The sequence below is a fragment of the Orycteropus afer genome, unplaced genomic scaffold (genome assembly GCF_000298275.1).
Source record: "Orycteropus afer afer isolate SDZICR_OR568_19922 unplaced genomic scaffold, OryAfe1.0 scaffold00255, whole genome shotgun sequence".
In the NCBI taxonomy this organism is placed as follows: Eukaryota; Metazoa; Chordata; class Mammalia; order Tubulidentata; family Orycteropodidae; genus Orycteropus; species Orycteropus afer.
In genome coordinates, this window is record NW_006921842.1 from 1,160,996 (window position 1) to 1,182,019 (window position 21,024).

Here is a 21,024-nt window from a genome sequence, read left to right on the forward strand (position 1 = left end):
CTTTAACTACTATGCCACCAGAACTCTTGGGAAGAAGGAAGAAGGACATAAACTCAAATGCAGGAGAAATAATCCCAGGCAGAGAGGAGGGGCATCTCTCCCATTGCCCCCATCAAGAGGTACCTTTGTTGTTCTGGCTGAGGCCAGAATAAAACACAGCCACAATTCCCTTCTGCTTCCCTCCACCTGGTGCAAATGGGGAGCCAATCACCAGATCAGGCTCACTGTCTCCATTCACATCAGCAGCCAGCAGTGTCCAACCCAGGTTACAGTAGGTGTCCTTAAGAGGAAATCACTTTTTACTCACTGCTGGAGGCAAGGAGGCAGCGAATCCTAGTTTTCTGCACCTGGCTAAGGTGGTAAACATACCTGGCAAGAGATGGTGATGTTAGGAGGAGAAGATATCCTTCCTTGCCGAGAACCAAAGTAGACATACACTGCTCCCTAGACCAAGACAAACAGCAAAGAGATAAGGCTCAGATGGTGGCCCAAGAACCTTCAAGAACAGCAAGGCCAAAAGGACTAACCTGGATATCAAGCACTGTCAGAGCCACCTGTGGTCAGGAGTTTAATGGCTGTCAGAAAACTGACCTGTGCATTGCTACAGGGCTATAGTGACTTTCTTTAAATCTGTCATTCTCAACAGAGAGCCCTCTGTCATGAACTGAACTTGTCCCCAAAAAATATGTGTTATAAATTCTGGTAGCATACTGCTTAAGGCACTTGACTGCTAACCAGAAGGCTGGTGGTTCAAACCCACTAGCCACTCCTCGGAAGGAAGATGGGGCAATCTACTTCCGTAGTGATGATACTGCCTCAGAAACCCAAGGAGGGGTCGCTATGAGTCAGGTCCCACTCGATGGCACATAACAACAACAACAACAACATACCTGTGGTTATAATCCCATTTGGGAATATGCTTTCTTTGTTATGTTAATGATATAGTATAAATGTAAACTGTGTCTTAAATTAATGTCTTTTGAGTTATAAAACAGCAGATTAAGCAAAACAAGCTCAAACTGAGGGGAAGAGACATGTCACATGATCACCAAGGAACCCAGGAACAGAAGTTGAAAAGAGAAAAAGACCTCTCCCCAGAATAGACAGAGAGAGAAAGCCTTCCCCTAGAGCTAGCGCCCTGAATTTGGACTTCTAGATCCTACACTGTGAGAAAATAAATTTCTGTTCATTAAAGCTTATGATATTTCTGTTACAGCAGCACTAGACAACTAAGATACCCCAAAGCAGAAACTTTGTTATTTTCATCTTTGTTTCTGTGGGGTCTGATTCAGGATCTGCCATATGTAATTGTTCATTGTTTGCTGAATGAGGTTGTTTGCTGAATGTTCCACTTCTCAGTCCATTCAAGGCCAAGCTTAGTTTCCACCTTCTCCTTGAATCCTTACCTGACCACACTAGCCCATCCTACCTCTGAATACTCAATTCACCATACCTGCACCATTCATTTGCCTTGGGACACATTCTGTGCCATTCATTGCTTTGTGTTATGAATCAAATCCTACCTTATTATTTGTCTGTCTCCATCTCCATTCATTTTTTCTTTCTACCTGCATTTATTTGCCAAGTACTAGGGAATCACAAGCCAAGTACTGGAGAAACAGGATGAGTAAGACCAGTCTTGTCCCACCGGAAAGGCTGGTAAAGAGGCAATTACAATGAAGTGTGCAAGGCAGGGGCAAGCACAGGATGCTATGAAAAGATAATGAAGCATTGCCTAACCCAGGGGTTAGATAGTGCTTCCTGCAAGAAGTAACATGCCACTTGTATTAAAAAAAAAAAAAAAAGTGAGAAAGGATTTTTCAGGCAGAGGGGCTACGTAAACAAAGACCCCAAATTGAGAAAGCATGGTGAGTTCAGGAAATTACAAATCGTTTGCAGGTCAGAAACATAGTATGAGGAAGTAGGAGCAGAAGGTGAGCCTGTAGAGGGCCAGGAGCATGTAATGAAGGGTCTTGGGCCTCCACAGTCACACCAGGGCCCAGGCACTTATGCCCAGCTACGGCGCATGAAGTACATGTGGGAAGAGAGCCCTGTGGTCCAGGGGCCAGGAACTCTGCTCTTAATAAGAAAACAGAAGGAACAAGTTGGGTTCTGTGCATGAGAAGAAAGGTCCAAGGAAGTTACTTCTCTGCTGTGATGACAGGAAGCTATAGAGTAGCTAGAAAAGCTATAGAATGGCTAGAATTCCTGTCTCTCTTCACTAGCATTTAGCATTACGTGTGTGGGGCAGGGGGAGGGGGAAGAAAAATAAAGTAATTTGGTGAAATTTGAAAACAATGATGCCAGTATAAAGCAGTGTGTGTGTGTGTGTAAGAACATGTGCTGACTGGTAAGGAGAGGTCATGTCAAGGACCCAGATGGGGCCAAAGATCATTTGCCCACGAACACTCTGTCCAGCACCTTTGGCTATCTGCTTTTTTTCAGAGGCTCTATCCAATATTGGTCTCCTCTAAGTGCCTTCTGCCTTTCCACCCCACTCCACCAAGCAATGGAGAAACACCCACCCACCACACACTAGCCTTACTTTATATGTGAGCTGCTCAGAGCCCACTGAGGGCGCTCCCACAGCCAGGTCAGGCACACCATCCTTATTGAAATCCAACACGGCCAAAGACGAGCCAAACCGACCTGAGGGCTGGAGAGGCAAAAGTTACATCCCCAGGTTGAGCCACAGCCTTCAGGCACTCCTGGCTCCCTGTTGTCACATGAGTCAATAGAATAGGCTACTAAAGACTGAAGTGGAAGTACCTGAGAGTCTTGCTCATCACCCAAAGGTTAAAGAACAAAATCACAGCAACTTATAACATTTAGTATACTCCAGTTGGGTAGCTCTGCCCTAAGAATAATTTTGGCATGTCTGTCTGCCTTGAGGTGAAGATGAGGTGCCAGAAGATAGAGTGTCAGTTCTTATGAGCCTTGGGTTTTTAGCTAATGGTCTGGTGTGTAATATACCCAATATTAAGCACCAAACTCTTTTTAGAAAGTATCCAAAATAACAATCACATAACACCAGAAACAGCAGCTACCATTGGTTGAGAACTCAGAGTGTTCTGGAGTCATGGTTCTCAATATAATAGCCCCTAGTCACATGTGTGATGGAGCTCTGGTAGCATAGTGCCTAAGGCACTTGACTGCTAACCAGAAGGCTGGTGGTTCAAACCCACCAGCCACTCTTCAGAAGCAAAGTTGGGCAATCTACTTCTGTAATGACACTGCTTTGGAAACCCAATGAGGGGTCGCTATGAGTCAGGTCTGACTTGGTGGCATATAACAACAACAACAACAACAACAGCTACATGTGGCTATTATGTTTAAACGCAAAGTAATTAAAATTAAATAAAATTAAAAAGTCAGTTCTTCAGTTGCATTAGCCATATTTCATGTGCCCAGTAGCCAATGCGGTTAACCCAACTAAGGAACTGACTAATTAATTTTATTGACTGTTAATTAGTTGGAGCTCTGGTGGCATTTGACTGCTAACCAGAAGGCTGGTTGTTCAAACCCACCAGCCACTCCTCAGAAGAAAGATTGGGCAATCTAAGATACTGCCTTAGAAACCCAAGGAGAGGTTCACTATGAGTCGGGAAGACTTGTCAGCAGTGAGTTTGGTTTGGTTAATTAGCTTATATTTAAACAAAACAGCCAATGTGCTTAGTGGCTACTGTATAGGACAGCACAGATATAGAATATTTCCAGGAAGTTCTATTAGATGGTGCTGTTGCAGACACTGTTCCATGCACTTTACATGGATTAAGATTGATGTTGTTGTTACACCCATTTTACAGATGGAAACCTCAGTCTATTACTGAACGATGTTCCTCCAAGATGAATTTTCTAGATTCCACTCCTATTCTTTCATAATGACTTACATAACTATGAGGTCTTTCACAAGGTGATCTTGCTACATAACACACATGCTCCAGTACTCTTTTCTATTGGCTAATCTCTCTACACCTGTGTTCAATGGCATCTGTGAATTCTGCAAGTTAGGAGCTTGATAAACAAGAGAAGATTGTTTGGAGACACAAAGCAAGTTGAGGCAGGGTGGAGACTCTTTGTCTCTTTTTGAGGACTGGTTTATTTCATCATAACCCACCTTCCTGCAGGTTAATCAGTCATTCCTAGAGGACCATGGAATTTCAAAGCAGACAAGTGCTTGGGTTGTCATTTACCCTAACCCTTCATTCTATACCAAACTCACTGCCGTTGAGTCAATTCAACTTGTAGTGACCCCTCCTTGGGTTTCCAAGGCAGTATCTCTATGGAAGTAGATTGTTCAATCTTCCTTCCAAGAGACAAGGATACAGAGAGGTTAATTACAGAACCAGGGCTGGAGTGAAGAATTCCTATTGCTGGTCCATGCCTTAGTGTATCATCTTCCAATGTATCAAAGGTCGCTGAGGGAAGAAAGGCATGGAGCCACCTTCTTCCTTGCCCCAAGTGGTCTTTGAGAGAATTTATCATCCACAGGGATCAGCTGCCTCTCTTACTCTCAGTGTATATGAGTCCACAGGATATTTTACACAACAGTCTGACTGAGGGGACAGCCTAGTGAAGAAATAAGAAGAAACAGGAATGGGTGGATTTACTTTAGAACTTCCTCAAGGGTCAGAAAGTTCCAGAAAATGCTGTCCCTTTGCGACTGTGATCTCATACTGGCAGTCAACTTGTTTACACCACTTGGATACAGGGATCCTTTCATCAGTGCCTAAACTAGGTCATAAGCCACTTATGACCCAGTTTATGAAATGTAAATGTAAAAATAAAATGTATTTTCACTTTTAAAAGTATTTTCAGATATGTCATCTTATTTTCTCTTCACCACATTAACTCCACAAGCAGAAGGTTAAGTGGCTTCACTAGGATAAGAACAATGATCTGACCCAAAGTCCAGGGTTCCTTCCATTGGCACTTGCACTCAGAGCATCTAGTGTCAGCCCAGTGTCAACCAAACCCCCCAAACTCATTTGCAACTAATTGCAGAGCTCTTTCTGCCCTTCCTTACTGCCTTTGTAAGGACTACTGCCTCTGATGTTTGGAAAACACTCCAGGTTCCTAGTACTCCAGAGAAGAATTAGTGTTCAGACTACATGAAGAACATGTGTAAAGTCATGGTGGAACTTTTCTGGTGATGAAAAACTGCTTAAAACAAAAGAATTAAATATGAATAAAGCCTGGAATTTAGTTTATAGTAATATACTGATGGCAGTTTCTTATTTTTGACAAATGTGCAACAGTTACGTAAGGTATTAACACTAGGGAAACTGGATGAAAGGTATTTGGAACTGTCTGCACTATCCTCACAACTTTTCTGTAAACCTAAAATTGTTCCAAAATAAAAAGTTTACCTGTAAAAATACATTACATTCAAATAACAAAACCTGTTGTTGGATTACCAAGAACTCACATCTTGATTGGCCATTCAAAGCAGTTCCAAATAGTATGTACATATATGAAGATACTAGACTAAACACTCAAAGTTAATGATACTAACTACTGAAACTAACAGTTGCTGTCCAGTTGACTCATGGTGACCCCGTGTGTGTGAGAGTAGAACTGTGTTCCATGGGATTTTCAATGGCTAAGGGCAATCTACTTCCATAGTGATACTGCCTCGGAAACCCAAGGAGGGGTCACTATAAGTCAGGGCTGACTCGATGGCACATAACAACAACAACAATTTTTCAGAAGTTGATCACCAGGCATTTCTTCCAAGGTGCTTCTAAATAGACTCAAATCTCCAACCTTTCAATTACCAGCTAAGCATGTTAACATGATAGAATGAGCTAAGTGAAGTGAACATGCTTTTCGAAATGAAAAGTGCTCTACAAATGTAAGCCACCAGCTATAGTTACTGTAATGATTCTTATTGGTGGTGATTAATCCTGGAGAATTTGCCACAGAACATAGGCAGTGGATAACTAACCACTAAGAGGGGAGATATGAGAAGGGAGCCTCACCTGGAAGCCCTCCAGGATCCCATGAGCTTCTTTGTCTAGGTCCAGGTCGACAGGGGGCAGGCCCAGGTCATTGCTGTAGATGAGGTACACGCGCCCGACCTGAATGTGGCCTGGGCGGCTGTACCCAGGTGCGCCCACCACAAGGTCCCCATGCCCATCCTGGTTGAGGTCGGCCGAGGTCAATGCCCTGTAGAGGAGAGGAGGAGCCCACTGTGGTATCCACTGACTGTTATGGGCAGAACTCTCTCCTCCTTCTTTCTTTTCTTTCTAGAATACAATGCTTTAACGTTCTCTCACTGAGTGACTGTTGTGATTATTCACTTCTGAGGTGGTAGTCTTTGATTGTCTTACTCTCAAGGAAAAGAAAAAAATATCACAAAAACAGAACAAAACAGGAAGTCTGAGCATTTCTGGAAAAACATCTTCACAGAGCAGTGTCTTAATGCAGAACCCTGAGCAGCCAAAGTACAGCCCTGCGCTCTGCCTGAGAATGGAAGGAAACCACATCCAAACTAACCACTCACTCCAGGCAATGGTGCAGGTCATTTTCTGATCTGCTCAACTAATTTCAGTTTTTCATCTGATCAAATGAAAGATTGTTTTACACATACTGCTTTATTTCTACAGTAGCTACGTAGGGTGTCTTGTATTGGACCAAATCAAATGTCCAACAAATTCAGTGGATGTTCATAAATAAGATCCCAAGATCTACCAGTTTTAGAGATGGCCAAACTGAGTCAAACGTTCAAATGTCTCTGTTGGGACTGTAAAGGACAAAAGTAATTTATTTATTCTAATTTTTATGGCAACATAAAGAAAAGATGAAAAACCTATACCCCAGTGTTCATTGCAACATTATTCACAATAGCCAAAAGGTAGAAACAACCTAAATGTCCAGCAGCAGATGAATGGATAAACAAAATGTAGGATAGCCCCATAGAACGGAATATTACTCATTAATACTTGCTATAGCATGATGCACCATGAAATCATGCTGAGTGAAGTAAGTCAGTCACAAAAGAACAGATATTGTATAATTCCACTTACATGAAATAAGCTTATTAGTGGTTACCAGGCATGAGCGGGAGGGGAAAAGAGGACATCATTGCTTAGGAAGTGGAATAATTGGAAAAGGATAGTGGTGATGGTTACACAACATGAACCTAATCAGTGTCACTGAATTGTACATGTAAAAATTGTTGAATTGGAAATGTTGTTATATTTGTACCACGATTTGTTTTAATGGCAGAACAGATGAAAATGAGAAGGGCAGTTTCTACATGGTGTGGCTCCTTGTGACAGGATCCACACTAGTGAACAAACTCATGTTCTCTCTACTCCTGGGGCTTGATGCTGGCTAGCACTAGACCACAAGGAACAACCTCTGAAGAGCTGCCTCCCACTGTGGCTGCTGTCCAGTTGCTGTCCTTCTTCTGGACCTTTCAGGAAGGAGTCCATGAAGAACCATTATTCACCAGTGAATAGCCTGTACAGACAACATTCACTTCTCATCCCTCTCTGCGAGAGCTGAATGCATTAGTAGCCCAGAAAGGAAGGGCTCTCAGTAAATTCTTTCAAGGAAATGCAATGTGGTTTGGATTTAAGAACTGTGGTCTAAAAAAGATACTTCACCAAAACCTCCTGAAAATAGTCACTTTTATATACTTGTGCTCAGTTTTGTTTGATTTTTAAAATCAGAGGATTCCTTAATATTCTCTTTATAAAATTATCATGATCTACTAGGCTTTTACTATAGGAAGGTATACTATTCAAATATAAATACTATTCATAATAGCTATATATGGTCTAATAGTAATCTATTTATATCCTTCTAAGGTCATTAGATTCCAAAAAATCTGTAACAAGACATCTTTAGGAGTATTTGAAACTTTATAAGTAAGTATTCTATCAAATAATATTTTATTGTGTTGTTTAGTAAAGTGAGGCCTCGTTATGTATAAACATATTTTGACCAATATTAAGGAGCTAGTTTCGTCCTTCCACCACTCATCATGCTGTGGTGGCTTGCATGTTGCTGTGATGCTAGAAGCTATACCACTGTCATTTACAGGACTAAGGTATGTCTGACCCAACTCATGGTATTTTCAATCTTCTCATATGCATGTGAAAGCTGGACAATGAATAAGGAGGCCTGAAGAAGAACTGATGCATTGAATTATGGTGTTGGTGAAGAATATTGAATATATATCATGGACTGCCAGAAGAACAAATGAATGAATCTATCTTGGAAGTATAGCCAGAATGCTTCTTACAAGCAAGGATAGGGAGAATTCATCTCACATACTTTGGACATGTTGTTAGGAGGGACCAGTCCCTGGAGGACATTATGCTTGGCAAAGTAGAGGGTCAGCAAAAAAAAGGAAGACCCTCAAGGAGATGGATTGACACAGAGGCTGTTAACAGTGGGCTTGAACTGTGAGCAATGACTGTGAGTCATAGCACAGGACAGGGCAGTGTTTTGTTCTGTTGTATATAGGGTTGCTATTAGAACTGACTCAATGGCACCTACCAACAAGTTTCATCCTTACACTAGTGTATCCACTAAATTAATGTTTTTGTTGATGATACATAGATTAGAAAATAAAATATTTGTTGAATGCTTGGATAAAACTAAAATATATGAAAGCATGTACAAATAAGATAAATTTATACCCACCAACCAAGTCTTGCATAGGGAAATGACAGGAAGTAAGATGCCATGGGGCTAGAGACATGATTAAGTGACGTCTGTGAGCCACCTGTCAACATTGTCCGTACGTTCCTTTCCAAAGCCTGGTACATAAAGGTAAGTGAATCCTGAAAGGAAAGAATCATTACAATAGATAAAACACATCACATAAGCAACCAAAGCTACTGTTTCCTGTCAAAAGCATGGGACTTTTGTAAAGGAAACAGTTCTTACAAGTGCTAAAAAATAAAATATTGATTCCTACCAACAAGTAAAGTCACTTAAAACCAGTACCAAACCCGTTTCCATCAAGCTAATTCCAACTTACAGTGATCCCATGTGTGTCAGAGCAGAAATGTGCTTTGTAGGGCTTTCAGTGGCTGTGACCTTTCAGAAGGAGATTATCAGGCTTTCTTCTGAGGCACCTCTGGGTGGGTTCAAACTGCCAACCTTTTGGTTAATAGCCAAGTGCTTCACTGTTTGTGCCACCCAGAGACTTCAAGGGTACTTAAGACAGGCAATTAGGAGAGTAAAATCACCATCAATATATGCTGAGGGATGGTATAGTTATTACTCAAAGATGGGCTAGCATAGGAAGAAAGAGCTGAAACTTAAGTCAAACCAACTAAGTCAGGAGAGTCTATATTGATTTGCAGAACCTAGTTGAATGAAATAATTGTTATTGTTGTATGCTGCTGAGTTGATTCTGACTTATAAAACAAAACCTACTGACATCAAGTTGATTCTAACTCATAGTGACCCCATTGGGTTTTTCGGTTTTGTTTTTTTTTTTTTTCATTGTGATTTGGGTGAAAGTTTACAGAGCAAATTCACTTTCCATACAGCAGCTCACATACACTTTGTCTCATGACATTGAGTAAAATTTCCCAACGCAATAGCTCCCCTCCCACTTCCTCCCCATAGTTACCTCTTCCCTGTGTCCTTGTCTCCATTTACTGCTACCTCCTGAGCTGTCTCCCTGTGCATACACAGCCCTTCTATTTCCCCATGGTGTTCTTTCCAAGGAGTATATCTACGTGTATCTATCTACATGTAATATAAATGTTCAGTGCATATGCCTGTCTTTTGTTTGGCTGGAAGCCACAGGAGTAGGTTCAGTTCCAGACCTGAAGGGCAGCTAGGGGCCATAGTCCAACGAGTTCCATTAGGCTCTATTAGGCCAGTAAACCTGGTCCCTTTTTTTTTTTTTTTTTTTAATGATTTTGAGTTTCATTCCACATTGTTCTCCCACTCTATCCAGGATCTCCTACATAGATTCCCCTCTGAATGGTTGACAGTTACCACTGAACACCACCTAGTTCTTCTGGTCTCATAGTCATATAGACTGAGGATTGCATGCTGTACCAGTCACTTGTTCTAATTGTTTCCACATATCTGTGGTTTTCTTCATTCTTTTTTGCTCTGGATGAGGAGGGACCCATTGTTGCATCTAGCCCATTAGGTTTTTGAGGTGGTAAATCACTAAGGAAGTAGATTCCCTCATCTTCCTTCCAAGGAGCAGCTGAAGGGTTTGAACCACCAAACTTCTGGTTAGCAGTCAGATGTCTTAGGCACTACACCACCAGAGTGCCTTTCCTAGGCTGTAATTTTTACAGAAGCAGATCACCAGGTCTTTTCTCTCACAAAACAGCTGGTGGGTTTGAACCACAGACCTTTTGGTTAGCAGTTGAGTGCTTAACTGCTATATCACTTGGGCCCCTTGTCCAGATACTAGATCCATTTAAGGTCAAGGAACACAAATCTAAATCCACCCAAGAATGTCATGAGATTGAACAAGACTTCCCATGCCTGCCCCAGAATGGAGCAGAACTGGCTCAGGTTCATGGACAGCCCTGAAGAGCCCAGGTTCTGGAGAAACACAGCTTATAAGAACCCTGCAGGCAGGGACCATGCCTTCTGTTTTCCCCATGCTGAGCCTTCTGGGCCTTGTGCACAGATTGCTCACTCAAAAGCCTAGTTTTGGCTTTTTAATCTATACAGGAAGCATTTAGTAAGACACTGTGAGCCAAGCACCATGATAGGCCTTGGGAATGTAATATCCCTCCCTTGTGCAACTCATCTTTTTGCAAAGGAGACAGATTCATATACAAAGACTTGCAAGACAAAATGATATATGCTTTGACAGAGGTTCCCAGGTCCAGGACCAGTCACATAATTTGCAAAAGTCAGTGCAAAATAAAAATGTGGAGCCCCTTATTTGAAAATTGCTAAGCATTTTAAGGCAGTGACAGGAGAGCACTGTACCCTATAGCCCTTGTTTTATGATCCAGGCAAACAAGACTACTCACAGATTTCCAAACAACCTGAAATTTTCCTAACCCACTACGAAAGGAGTACTTTCTCACTGATGAAATGATAGTTACTGCTCCAGGTCAAGATAGCCTCTCTAGAGAAGAATTATCACTCTCTTATCTAACTGGCTAAAGAGCTCTGGTAGCACAGTGGGTAAGTAAGGCATTTAACTGCTAACCAAAAGGTAGGCAGTTCAAACCCAACAGCTACTCTGCAGGAGGAAGATAAGGCAATCTACTTCCTTAAAGAGGTACAGCCTTGGAAACCCAATGGGGGTCACTCTGAGTTGGAAAGGAGGAAAAGACTTGATAACAGTGGGCTTTATCTAACTAGCTACTCACCCCTCCATGGTATCTGTTGCATTCTATCCACATAATGATTATTTTTCTCTTTGTCTTCTCCATTAGACTGAAATTTTCTAAAGTCAGAGTCTATTCCCCTTTCATCTTATATTCCTTCAGTAGAGCTGTTGTTGTTAGCTGCTGTCGAGTTGATTCCTGACTCATAGTGACCGTGGTGACACTAGGGTTGGTGTCACTCAGTACAGTAACTCATGGTGTCACCTTCTCCTTACTTGTAGTGTGTACAGGCAAAACCACATACGCTGAAGTGTCATAGTAATTAGGTAACAATCACAGCTCTAATGGGAGCTCATTAGAAGGTTTAAAAGTATATTATCGTAGAATTTTAAACTTGTAGGTATATCAATACATGGAAGCTGCTCTGATGAAAATTATTTTTGTTGTTATAGCTAACTTTGAGGCTATTATAAAAAATAATAAATTTCTGCTGAAACATGGCATGAAAATTTTATAGATAGTCATTCTGGTATCTTCCCCTCTGAAAGTGTCACCTGTTGTGGTTCACATCCCCTGCACTCCCCCTAGGGACACCACTGCGTGGCAACCCCATGCACAACAGGATCAACCCAGGTGATCCATAGGATTTTTGTTGGGTGGTTAACAGGATCAGACCACATGATCTACAGGATTTTCATTGTCTGGTTTTTGGAAATAGACTGCCAGGCCTTTTGCCCTAGTCAGCCTTAGTCTGGAAACTCCACTGAAACCTGTTCAGCATTATATATAGCAATAATGAAGCTACTAGTGACAGATGAGTGGTAGCTTCACTTGAGGAACATTGGCCAGGAATCAAACCCAGGTCTGGCACATGGTGGGCAAGAATTCTACCATTGAACCATCAGTGCTGTCCCCAGCAGAGTACCTTACACCTAAAAGATGATCTCATAGATGAATTCCACATTTAATGGTGTCCCTCAGCATGGAGTTCTGCACAGTGAGTACACAATATTGCCGATACATCTTAACTAAGGCCAAAGCAAGATTGGCCCAGATGCCCCAGGCTACCCTGGGCTGCACTAGACTTGCCAGAGGCCACTGAGGTCCAGACTTATGTCTGAACAAACCAGATTTAGATGCCAAGGGTTTTCACCAGCCTGGCATATGCCCAGGTGACTTTCAATAGATGATTAAATACCCAATCCCTTTCACAAAACAACATATCCCAAGAAATAGCATTTTCCTCTTTCTCCATTAATATCAGAAATTTCTTACTGGGGTCCAGGTATCCACTCTAAAGAACACTCCTCTTTCTGTATAATTTAAGTTTCTATCAATATCTTTCATTCGGGATGCAGTCAAATTTCTATGAAAAGCATTTTTCTGCATTGTTGATCTGTTGAAAAGAGAAGAATAAAAACGCTAAGATTGAGAAAACAATCAGCCCCTTGAGTAACTGAATTGAAGTACAAAAACAAATTAAGCACAAGTTAAAAGACCATAACATTTTAACATCTAAATGTTGAAGGAGCAACACCACAAAAGGCAACATGTTATAAAAACCTTCACAGGAGAGTCTATAAGTCTCCTAATTAATATATTTCTAAGGTTTTTAAACCTTCTAAGGCTTTTAAGCCTGTCCTTATAAAAAAAAACATTTCCTATAGCCTCAGAGCTATATAATGAGAGTAAAACACTTAAATTCCTCCCAAATTACTGAAATATTAGAGGTATTTCAATAATTCACATAAAAAGTCAAGAAGCTGATATGTAGGTAGTTGGTAAACTAATATGGAAGGTTACTGATTTATCTTTAAAGGTATGATAGAATTAATTATATAATAAAAACACATTTTCAAATGCATATATTTTATCCAGCTTATAAGTCAGATGCCTAGAAGAGCCAGGCAGGCTTCATAAACAGGTGAAGTGGAAGGCAGGGCAGAAGAAATGAGTGAAGGCACACCTGTGTAAGATGCCATGTGGGGATTGCAAGCCAATCTAAATGTGTTAACTTGAATTTTTTTTAAAAGATTACCCGTTTCAAATAAATTATACAATGAAGGCTTAACTGAACTCTTTCTACATATTTTCAATTCTTCCAAAGTTCTAAGCTCTCTCCCTGCTTAGGACCTTTCATTACCATTTTTTTGAGTATCTAGTTTTTATTTTCGTTTGTGGCATTTTTAACTCCATCATGTCAGCCCCCAAAACAGAGCCACCCCATGCACAAAGGAAGAAAATGATGTGGGCCTTATGTCATCCACATGATTGGTTGCAGATTGGACTGTTGTGATCCATAGGGTTTTCATTGGCTGAATTTTTGGATGTGGATCACCAGGCCTTTCTTCCTAGTCTGTCTTAGTCTGGAAGCTCCCCTGAAACCTGTTCAGCATCACAGCAAATCCAAGCCTCCAATGACAGACTGGTGACAGTGCATGAGGTGTATCAGCTGAGAAATCAACTCAAGTCAGTGCGATCTGCACTCTTCCTTCATTAACACAATATTTATCATCACTTGTTCAGTGCTGATCCACCTTGTAGCCATGCACTCCATGATGGAATGAACTGTTTCTGTCTTGTTCACAAAGGTATCTCTAGTGCCTAACCTCCTAATGATAGGACTAACGATAACCTAGTGATTAATAAATACCATTTTATTGTTTTATTATGTTTATTATAATTTTATTAATAGTAGATATTTATAATACTAGTATAATTTCTAGATGAATGAATGAGTGTTTGGTGGTTGGTACCTGACTCCAGCAGGGATACCACCTCTTATAATACTAATAAGCCCTTCGGCCCTCTTCCTAACAAGTCACCAGAGAGGTCATCTCTGCATCTTGTCTCATTGCTAGATACTTTTTCCAGGCTGAAATTTGCATAAAGTTTATGGGTAACAAAAACAATAATAACAGGAATAACAATACAAACTACCACTTTGTGAGCAACTTACTATGAGCTAATTGCTTTATGTCCATTACATATGATCACTCTGGAGCATGGATGTGTATTTTTTCCATTTTGTAAAAGGAGGAAGCTGTAACTCAGAAAAATTAAGTGACTTAATCGAAAACCACACAAACGTCAATGGCAGAGCTGGAACTGGAACCTATTCCTGTCTGTCTACAAGTGCTATAGTCCCAACCTCCACAGACACCATCTCCAGGTGAGATGCTTTTTTCTGCACACTTTTGGACCCACTTACCTGTGCGTCTTGTTTTGCTGGCCGCCACATGCTATGAACAAAGGGTTCTCGGGTAAACTGCAGTCACTGGGGAAATAGACAAATGAGTTAGACATTTTTCTATATTCTTTTCAAGCATGGATTTTACTGAGAATCAGGTGAACTTCAAACCACCTGCAATAACCTCAGTTCAGAGTTGTCCATTTCCTATTCATACAGGGTCCCTAAAGAGCTAGGATCCTTCCAGGTGAGGGTGGATAAGTTGACTGATGGTGGTACTATGGTAATACAGGCAATGTCACACTAACCATCACCTCAGACTTACAGGCTTCCCATTCCCTCCTCACCCCACCTGCTTTGCTGTTTCATGCTAACATAAAACATCTTAGACTCAAAGACTGTAAAGAAACTGGTTCCCAATTGTGGTGGATAATTTATGTGCCAGCTTGACTAGGCTCTGGTGCCCTGTTGTCTGGCCAAACACTAGAGTGGATGTTGCTATGAAGGTATTTATGTGCTCTGGTGGCATAGTGCCTAAGGCATTTGACTGCTAACCAGAAGGCTGGTGGTTTAAACCTACCAGCTGCTCTTCAGAAGGAAGATTGGGCAATCTACTTCCATAGTGATACTGCCTCGGAAACCCAAGGAGGGGTCCCTGAGTCTAATCAACTTGACAGCAGTGAGTTTGGTTTGGTTTTTAACATTTATACTCAGCTGACTCTAATGAAAAGATAATATGGTTGGGCCTCATCTAATCATTTGAAGACTATGGGAGCAAAAACTGAGGTATCCCGATGGAGAAGGAATTGTGCCTCAAGACATAGATACCCTGCCAGAGTTTCCAGCCTGCCACCTGGCCTGCCAGTTTGGGAGGTGCTAGCCCCCAAAATTACATGAGCTAATTCTTTAAAATCAAGCAATCTCCCTCTCTCAATATACTAGTATCAATATCTATTCCTCTCTCTTGATATATCTGTGTCTGAGTCTAACTCTCCTGTTAGTTATGTTTCTCTGGAAAACCCTGTCTAGTCTACTATGCTGCCTTCTGCCCAATTCGGCCCATTTATGCCCAAATATATCTTAATTTCTCAATTTCACTCCCTTATTTATCAATTTAAATAATTAAATAGGTAAATAAAAGTATTTCCTTTTACAAGTGAAAAGATCTTTGAGCAAATGTAAGGAGTGAATTCTTTCAACCAGGAACTATTCCCCTATCTCTGAACCAAAGGAATATTACATTTAAGAAAAGGAAGATTTGTACAGAGGTCACTGAGGGGAGCTCAGGGTAGTAAGAAAGACTGGAGACTTGGGTGAGGACTAGTTGCTCAGAGAGGAATTCAGAAAAGGAAGAAGGAAGAAGCTGAAGGCAAACTTTGCTATCAAAATCTTTCTTAGGGCTAGGCTTGAGCTGAGGAAAAGGTTCTTCCTCTAAATCCTCTTTTCTCCACCACCAGGATTCAGACAGTAGGCTCACATTGTTGTTGTTATGTGCCATCGAGTCGGACCTGACTCATGGTGACCCCTCCTTGGGTTTCCGAGGCAGTATCACTATGGAAGTAGATTGCCCCATCTTTCTCCTGAGGAGTGGCTGGTAGGTTTGAACTGCCAGCCTTCTGGTTAGCAGTCAAGTGCACTATGCCACCAAAGCCTCCCATTAGCACTGTATTTACAGTTTCTAAGTGAGTGCTGGCCAGCAATTTAACTGTTATTTCACTGTTTCTTTAGGAAAATGTGTTATGAATTTCAAATAACTTATAAATAAAGCTTTGGAAGGTAACTTAGTAAGTTGGGAAGTGCCTATAATATGAAAATATTTATATTTTTTTCTGTCATGTATTAATTTGTGTTATCTTTCTTTGGAACCTCCTCCAAATTTCCTATACATTTCCATAAATTCTGATGGATCTTTCTTTCTTTGTGTGTAAAAAGAAGCAATCAATTCCTGGATGTTTCTGCTTCACTAAATAAAGGCAGGGACCCAGAGATGAGAAATATATTTCTTTTCAACTATTTCTTCCTTGTGAGAGAATAAGGTCCTTCTGCATATCTTTCTTTAGCTTTGTGGAGAACCAAACTAACAACCCATTTGAGGATTGTTACCAAAACCAAACCAAACCAAACTTGGATTCGACTCATAGCAACCTCTCCTTGGGTTTCTGAGGCAGTATCACTTCAAAAGTAGATTGCCCAATCTTCCTTCTGAGGAGTGACTGGAGGGTTTGAACTGCCAGCCTTCTGGTTAGCAGTCAAATGCCTGAGGCACTATGCCACCTTACATATGGGTTATATAAAACAAATGAATGCAGGTCACTCATTCTAACACGGCCATGTGTTATTAGTCCTTCCAATATAAATTTAACTTCTCTCTAGTAATAACTATAATACTAGTAGCCAACATTTATTAAGTGCTCACTACATACCACGCCCTTTTGTGAATGTTCTCATTTACTCCCACAATATCGCTGTGATGTAGATCGAATTGTTGTTGTGTACCATCAAGTCAGTTCCAACTCATAGTGACACTATAGGAGAGTAGAACTGCCCTGTAGAGTTTCCAATGCTGTAAATTTTTGCAGAAGCCGATGTCACATCACATTTTTCATCTTTCACACACAGCTGGTGTGTTTGAAGCGCTGACCTTTCAGTTAGCAGCTGCACACTTAATTGTTGTGCCACCAGGGCTGTCCCCATTTTACTGATGAAGAAACTAAGACTGAGGGAGGTTTAGCAACTTGCTCCAGATAACTTCAGTTGAGATGACAAATCTCACCAATTCCAAAGCCCATGTTCTCAACAATTACGCCAGTATGCACCTAAAAACCAACAGCCACAGAAGGGCTTGGAGATTTTACTGGAGCTTTATTTCACTATTAAAAATAGCATTCATAGTAGACTGTTTACTCATGTCAATTTATTACTCATTGAGTCTTAAAAACAAACTTAATATTTACCTCACTAAAGTAGAATATGTCATCAAAGGAAATTCTGTCTCACTTTAACACAATATACAATTATGGTTAATATTATTTGAATACTAGCAAATGTCTTTAACAGCAAAGGAACATTATCCAGTGCATAAAATTCTGCGGACAGACCTATATAGGCCACTCTAGCTTATAAACATCTCTGTGATCCTTTCCCCATGCACAGCTCCTGCCTACCTCCTCTCTTTCCCACTACTGTGGCTGCTGCTTAATCTTCCCACCATCCCATTTTCCTGCCTCAGATGCTGGCTTCAAATGCTTCTTATCCAAACCTCCATCCCTATCCCATCTGGTACAGCACTGTGGGAGGGGATGCATACTCAGTGATAAGGTTGGAAATGGGTTCTGAAAGGAACCTAAACTTCCTTCAGGCCTAGGGCCATATTCTCTGAGAAGCTTAAGATCCTATCATAGCTGGAAGAGGTGTCCAGCCAGGCTGCTCTGACCTAGATTCAGTCTAAGTCTCCTGACACTTGCCCTGGCCACAGTGAAAAGAAGAAAAAGAACTAAAGGTGAAGCAAATGTCCCATCTGGCTAGTACTACTAGGGCTTACAAATACATCCATTTCAGATTTAATTTTGGGGTTGGGGGAGGGATATATCTGGGGTTCCATTTCTGTCCTTCTAGTTTTAGGTGGAAACCCTTGAGTCCTGAGAGGCTGGGGTGACAAGGAGAATCACCACATCTGCTGTCACTGGGCAATAAGAACATAGCAGCAGGAGCCACTCTAAAGCCCGAGAGCTGATGCTCAGGCCCACAGCATGTTTCTCCCAAGAAGATATAAGACCAGCAGTAGAAGCAAATTCCTTCCCAGCTGAGCCATTTCTCACAGGCCACACATCTGACAATAACCCTCTTTGTTATTGATTGAATTGTGTCCTCTCAAAATATGTGTTCGCCATCCTACTTTGTCAAGTCGTGACTGAGATCTTAAAAGCTTGCAAGCGGCCATCTAGATGCAACAATGGACCTCTCCTCATCCAGAGCAAAGAAGAATGAAGTAAACCAAAGATGCATGGAAACAATTAGTCCAAGCAACTGGTACACCATGCAATCCTCAGCCTATATGACTAGGAAACCAGAAGAACTAGATGGTGCCTGGCTACCACTGTCAACCACTTGCAGGAGGATCTATGTAGGAGATCCTGGATAGAGTAGAACAATGTGGAACACAAAACTCAAATCATAAAAAAAAAAAAAAGGACCAGGTTTGCTGATCTAATAGAGCCTGGTGGAACCCCTGAGACTATGGCCCCTAGCTGCCCTTCAGGTCTGGAATAGAACCCACTCCTGTGGCTTCCAGCCAAACAGAAGACAGGTACACTAGCTGAACATTTATATTAGGTAAACACACTCCTTGGAGAGATCAATCATGGGAGAACAGAAGGGCTGTGCACATACAGGAAGACAGCTTGGGGGGCAGGAGTACATGGGAGGGAAAGACACAGGGAAGAGGTGGCCATGGGGAGGAAGTGGGAGGAGAGCTGTTGCACTGTGGGAGATTACAGTGAATGTCACGAGACAAAGTATATGTGACCTGTTGTATGGAAGATGTATTTGCTCTGTAAACTTTCACCCAAATCACAATAAAATTAAATGTGTATATGTGTGTGTGAGTGTGTGTGTGTGTGTAAGCATCCTAACTCCTATGCTTATAGATGTAATCCCTTTGGGGAATAGGATTTTCTTTGTTCTATTCATAAGGCCACATCAGTGTAGAGTGTGTCCTTAAATCTAATCATTTCTGAGTTATAAAAAGTTATAAAAAGAGCAGATTAGATATAGAAGCAAACACAAACAAAAGATAGATGCCATGTGAAGATTGCCAAGGAGCCAAGAATCCTGGGGTTACAAAAGCTGAAACATACATGGATCCAGAGCCAACATGGACCTACAGCCAACATGGCAAGACCCTTGCCCTAGAGCCCTGAATTTGAATTTCTAGCCTTCTGAACTGTGAGAAAGTAAATTTCTGTACTTTAAAGCCACCCACTTGTGGTATTTCTGTTATAGCAGCACTAGGAAACCAAGGCACTCTCTCTATCCCCCAAATATGAGAAAAGGCAGCAAATTTAATGAGATGGGAAACAGAGTTTTGAAAGAAACTTTTCTTTCTTATCTCCTTGAACGAGGTTATGTTGGCACTTCATGAGTTGCTCCTCCCCTCCCCCTGCCCCACACTTGATCAGCTGAAAAATTAAGGAGTTAAGTTGAGGAAGGGCATAGCAAATTAGGTAGTAATTGGTATAAGAAATAGAAGGATACGTCACCTGGTCCCATTCTCCAACATGTAGCTTGTTAGACGGTAAATATTAGTGGACCAGAATGCCATATCATCCAATCCTCCAAGGAAATACTCCTGGAATTGTTCTACCAAAAATGGGGACTTTCTAGAATAACTAGGATAGAGCTATGGCAGAGAGAAAGAGAAATAAATAAATACAGAGCTATTCCTGGTATCTGTCCAGTCCTTCAGACCGAAAGCAGAGCGTTTGTTTTACCTTAGAGACAGCTAACATTTCACCATACCTGCAACATAAACAATAATTGTCACTGTGAGTTATGGTTTCTACTGAGAAAGGAAGGAAATATTAAAGCAAAAGTTCTATCAACATGTATCTACAATATGCAACTGCCTTTGAATAAGTAAAATCCTTATATGATATACTCACATAAGCTTGGAATATGGAAAAGTGTGAAGTCATAAAAAAAATCAGTAGAAAATTTCCCCCTGGATTATACTTACATTTCTAAGAACTGAAGATATGAACAGTCAACAATTACATTTTCAGTGATGATATTTCGGCTATAGAGTTTCTGATAAATTCCCAATAGATCTTTGGTGGGCACATACCTGAGAAATGGGTTAGAATAAAATAAGTTGTATTCATTATGAAGTTGAAGATAATAATAATAGCAACAGCAGCTAACAGTTATTCCATGATTATTACATGCTGAAAATCTTGCAAGGCTCTTTATATGCACTATTTATTTAATCCTACCAATGATCCTTAGTGCTATCATATTCCCACTGTATATAAGAAGAAACTGAAGCTCAGAAAAGTTACATAATTTGCTCAATGACACAGAGCAAGCAACTGAACTTTAATTAAATATTTATGAAGGTACATTCAAAGACAGGAAGCTAACTATAAAATACAAACCAAACCAAACCCATTGTCATTGAGTGGATTCCGACTCATAGTGATACCATAGGACAGAGTAGAACTGCCCCACAGGGTCTCCTAGGCTTTAAATCTTTAAGGAAGCAGACTGGCACATCTTTCTCCCACTGTACAGTGGTGGGTTTGATAATAATAGGTTAGCAGGTGAGTGCTTAACCACTGTACCACCAGGGCTTCTTGTGAAGTTCAAAATGGGCATTTAATTTGTGTGAATTCAGAGTTCAAAGAGTGATATAAAGGATCATTTATTCTTTTGAGTTCTATTATCCTCAAGAATCATTACTTTGAGTTGTCAGTGAAAGCAAACATGGGTATAGGGACGGATAGATGGGTGAACAAGCTAAACAATTAGGTATGTCTAAATGGAGAGTGTATCCAA

At 40.9% G+C, this 21,024-nt stretch overlaps 1 protein-coding gene across 1 annotated transcript in view; it reads right to left on the minus strand.

The window, feature by feature from the left end:
* GPLD1 (glycosylphosphatidylinositol specific phospholipase D1) overlaps window positions 1-21,024 on the minus strand; it is a 74,502-nt gene that overhangs the window by 19,539 nt on the left and 33,939 nt on the right. The window contains exons 8-17 of the mRNA XM_007949811.2: window positions 20,207-20,314; window positions 19,962-19,989; window positions 19,731-19,870; window positions 14,494-14,559; window positions 12,558-12,678; window positions 8,659-8,798; window positions 5,982-6,168; window positions 2,546-2,656; window positions 370-444; window positions 124-280 (exon numbers count right to left, since the gene is read on the minus strand). Coding sequence (XP_007948002.1) covers window positions 124-280; window positions 370-444; window positions 2,546-2,656; window positions 5,982-6,168; window positions 8,659-8,798; window positions 12,558-12,678; window positions 14,494-14,559; window positions 19,731-19,870; window positions 19,962-19,989; window positions 20,207-20,314 — 1,133 coding nt within the window. The remainder of the gene's footprint in view (window positions 1-123; window positions 281-369; window positions 445-2,545; window positions 2,657-5,981; window positions 6,169-8,658; window positions 8,799-12,557; window positions 12,679-14,493; window positions 14,560-19,730; window positions 19,871-19,961; window positions 19,990-20,206; window positions 20,315-21,024) is intronic.